At 56.9% G+C, this 2,816-nt stretch overlaps 1 protein-coding gene across 1 annotated transcript in view; it reads right to left on the minus strand.

Annotated features, from left to right (window-relative positions):
- Fabp3 (fatty acid binding protein 3) overlaps positions 1–1,307 on the minus strand; it is a 6,930-nt gene extending 5,623 nt beyond the window's left edge. Inside the window, exon 1 of the mRNA XM_005353158.2 lies at positions 978–1,307. Coding sequence (XP_005353215.1) covers positions 978–1,050 — 73 coding nt within the window. The 5' untranslated portion in view covers positions 1,051–1,307. The remainder of the gene's footprint in view (positions 1–977) is intronic.
- Between the last annotated feature and the right edge of the window lie 1,509 nt (positions 1,308–2,816).

Below are 2,816 nucleotides of genomic sequence, written 5' to 3' on the forward strand. Positions count from 1 at the left end.
TAGAATGCCTGCCTGGAATGCACACGGCTCTAAGTTGAGTCTTCAGTCATGACAAAAAGAAATCCTGGGCATTCCCATCAGATGAGGAACTTGCTCGCCCTGGGCTGTTTTCCTAACTAAGGAGTGAGGCTCTATTTCCACAGATCTTACCAATGAGATTCTCCAAAGCTTTATTCTTCTCTATCCCCAAACCACACTCCAGCTTCATAGCTCTTGACCTTGCTTCTGCCACCCTCTGTATCCCAGACAACAGCTCTCTTTACCCTATCCTTGGCACTGAGCAGGTGGGAGACCAGTGTAGCAGTGGGCAAGCCCGTGTGTGGCAGTGGTCTTGCCCTAGCCTACCAGCAGCGTGTCCGTCACTGATCGGGGAGCGGGTTGCACACACCGCACGTGAACACACTGGTGAGAACCAGGGCACCTTCACTACCCCAACATGGAGGGGAAGGGACCGTGGCTGACTGCCCAGGTCTGTCTTCACATGTTCCCAGGTCGAACTCACTGGTTTTTCTTGGTCTTCCTCGGGACTCCTAGGTATTTCCTCCTACAATACAATCACACCTACTCTAGTCCCTTTCCTGATTCAATTTCTAGACCACCCATGCTCCTGTTTGCTTCCTCCTGCTGCCAGCCTCCCGGGGCCTGCTGCTCTTTCACTCAACTCCTCTCTCACCTCCAGATCACACACCTTGTTTCCTAGAAAGCGCCTCCCAGCCCGGACCTCTGCAGCCACAGCTGCTTCCCCTTAGGCGCCTTCTCCCTAGATACCTCACGCCTCAGGTGAGTCGGACCATGACAGCCCCCTCCCAGGAAGCCGGGATGCTCCAGTCCACGCCACCCTCACGCGCGCGGGTGTTCCCAGCCTGGACTGGCAGGGAGCGTGCAGGAGGCACACGGGGCACTCCAGCTGAAACTCAGCGTTAAGACCGGCTTGACGGCCCTCCGCACCCGGGATCCTGCGCGCTCAGTTCACTCACCGAGTGACTTCATGAAGTCATCAAAATTCTTGCTGTCCACTAGCTTCCAGGTGCCGACAAAGGCGTCCGCCATGGTGTAAGGAGGGAGGAGGCGTGCAGGCACCCAGAACCACGGCTCCCGGCTGGAGGGCCTCTTTAAATAGCCCTCGCATCACATGATGAGCGTGGCCCACACCCCTTGCTCCCGAAATAGGAAGCCCAGGCTTGCACTCCCGCTAGGAGCTGGTGCCCTTCCCCCGCAAACCGCCGGGCACCTCTGTCGGCGCCACCTAACCCGTCCCCTCCCCGGCTGCAGGTCGCTCCCCGCAACCCAAGAAGAGCATCCACGACCCACAGCCACACCGAAAGGAAACTCGCTCTTAAGCTTGAAAAACGCCGCCTGAACCACTTAAAAAAAAAATTCGTTATTGTTTTACATTTATTGTGTGCGTGCGTGTGTAGGCGCGGAGTCATTTCTCGCCTTCCACCGTGCGGGTCCCGGGTATCGAACTGAGGTCATCAGGCTTGGCGACAAGTGTCTTTACCTGCTGACCCATTTCACCAGGCCTAGGTCATCTTCCTGTAGAAGGCCGGGAGACTCGGAGGGTGATGACGCGGTCACCATAAGTAGAAGCGAATTGGAGCCCAGACAGCAAGCATGGTCTAGTGACCCCTGAGCCCGCGTGCTCCCCGCCCAGTGGAGTGGAGTCGCCCTGGACACTGGGTAGCTGAGCTGCACAGCGCCTCACCTGCATCGGGAGAACGTGACTTTGCTTCCCTCGTGCTAGCCCCACGCGTGCTTGCCCCTCCCTGCGGAATGTCTCCATCTGGTGCCCCTCTCCCCGGCAGTCCAGCTCCCCACCCTGCAAGCGCTCCAGGCTTTTCTGACCTCTGAGCTTGTGCTGGGGTCGTTCTGCGCTTACCTCCTTCAGAAATCCTGTCTATCCAGGCCGGTCTTCTGGCTGCGGCCACCTTAACTGCCAGAAAGCTGCAGCTCTCTGCGCAGTCAGTCCTTCCTCTGATTTCTGCCTGTCACCTTAAAGCACTTTATTAAATGAGACCCATGTTAGTGGTGATTGTCGCCTGCTTCAGGACATGGTCACACTGAACTTTTCCCTTGTTTGCTGGTGCTACCCCCCCCCCTTTTTTACAGGTGAGTAAAGAAAGCTCAGTGGAGCCCATTGCTCAGTTCGGCGGGTTCCTGTTTAATAATTACCAAATCTACATCCCGAGTGCTGCCCAGTTGACCTTGAACTAAAGATCCCCACCCCTGTCTCTTCCTGAGATTACAGCCAGGTGCAGCTGGCCAGGCTTGATTCAACTGTCCTTTAGGCACCTGGAGGCCAGAGGTTCCTGAGTAGGAGGCCAGCCTGAGCTACACAGGGCAGGATCCTGTCTCAAAAAAGTAAGTTCCTGGTTTGTGCCAGCCCTGCTTTGGAAAAGACCACAGGGGAGAAGGTACAGGCTCAAACAGTCGGCTCAGGGGGAATCACACAGCTAACGACCACAGGCGGGGCCTGCCCCAACCAGGGCACTCAGAGGAAGGGGGCTTAAGTGAGTTTCTGAGTGTGTGAGGCCCTACACAGGGGGAGTGGTGTGTGCAGATCTTCAGCCTCTAGAAGGGGGTCCAGGGTATTCATGCAGGAACCATCACCAGAGCCGTGGGGCCTGTCCGGTACACCTGCTGTGTGGCAAGGCCTCCTTGGGCCTCTGTCCACCTGGAAGTCCCTTCCTCCCACCTCCGGGCTGTTCTGGGAAAGAGGCCAATGAGGAAGAGTCCTCTCACCCCTCCCTACCCCCAGGTCTTGATTCCTTTGGAGAGCCCAGTTGCCAGAAGGGTGAGAAGCCCAATTTTGCCAA

The sequence above is a fragment of the Microtus ochrogaster genome, chromosome 10 (genome assembly GCF_000317375.1).
Source record: "Microtus ochrogaster isolate Prairie Vole_2 chromosome 10, MicOch1.0, whole genome shotgun sequence".
NCBI classification, from domain to species: Eukaryota; Metazoa; Chordata; class Mammalia; order Rodentia; family Cricetidae; genus Microtus; species Microtus ochrogaster.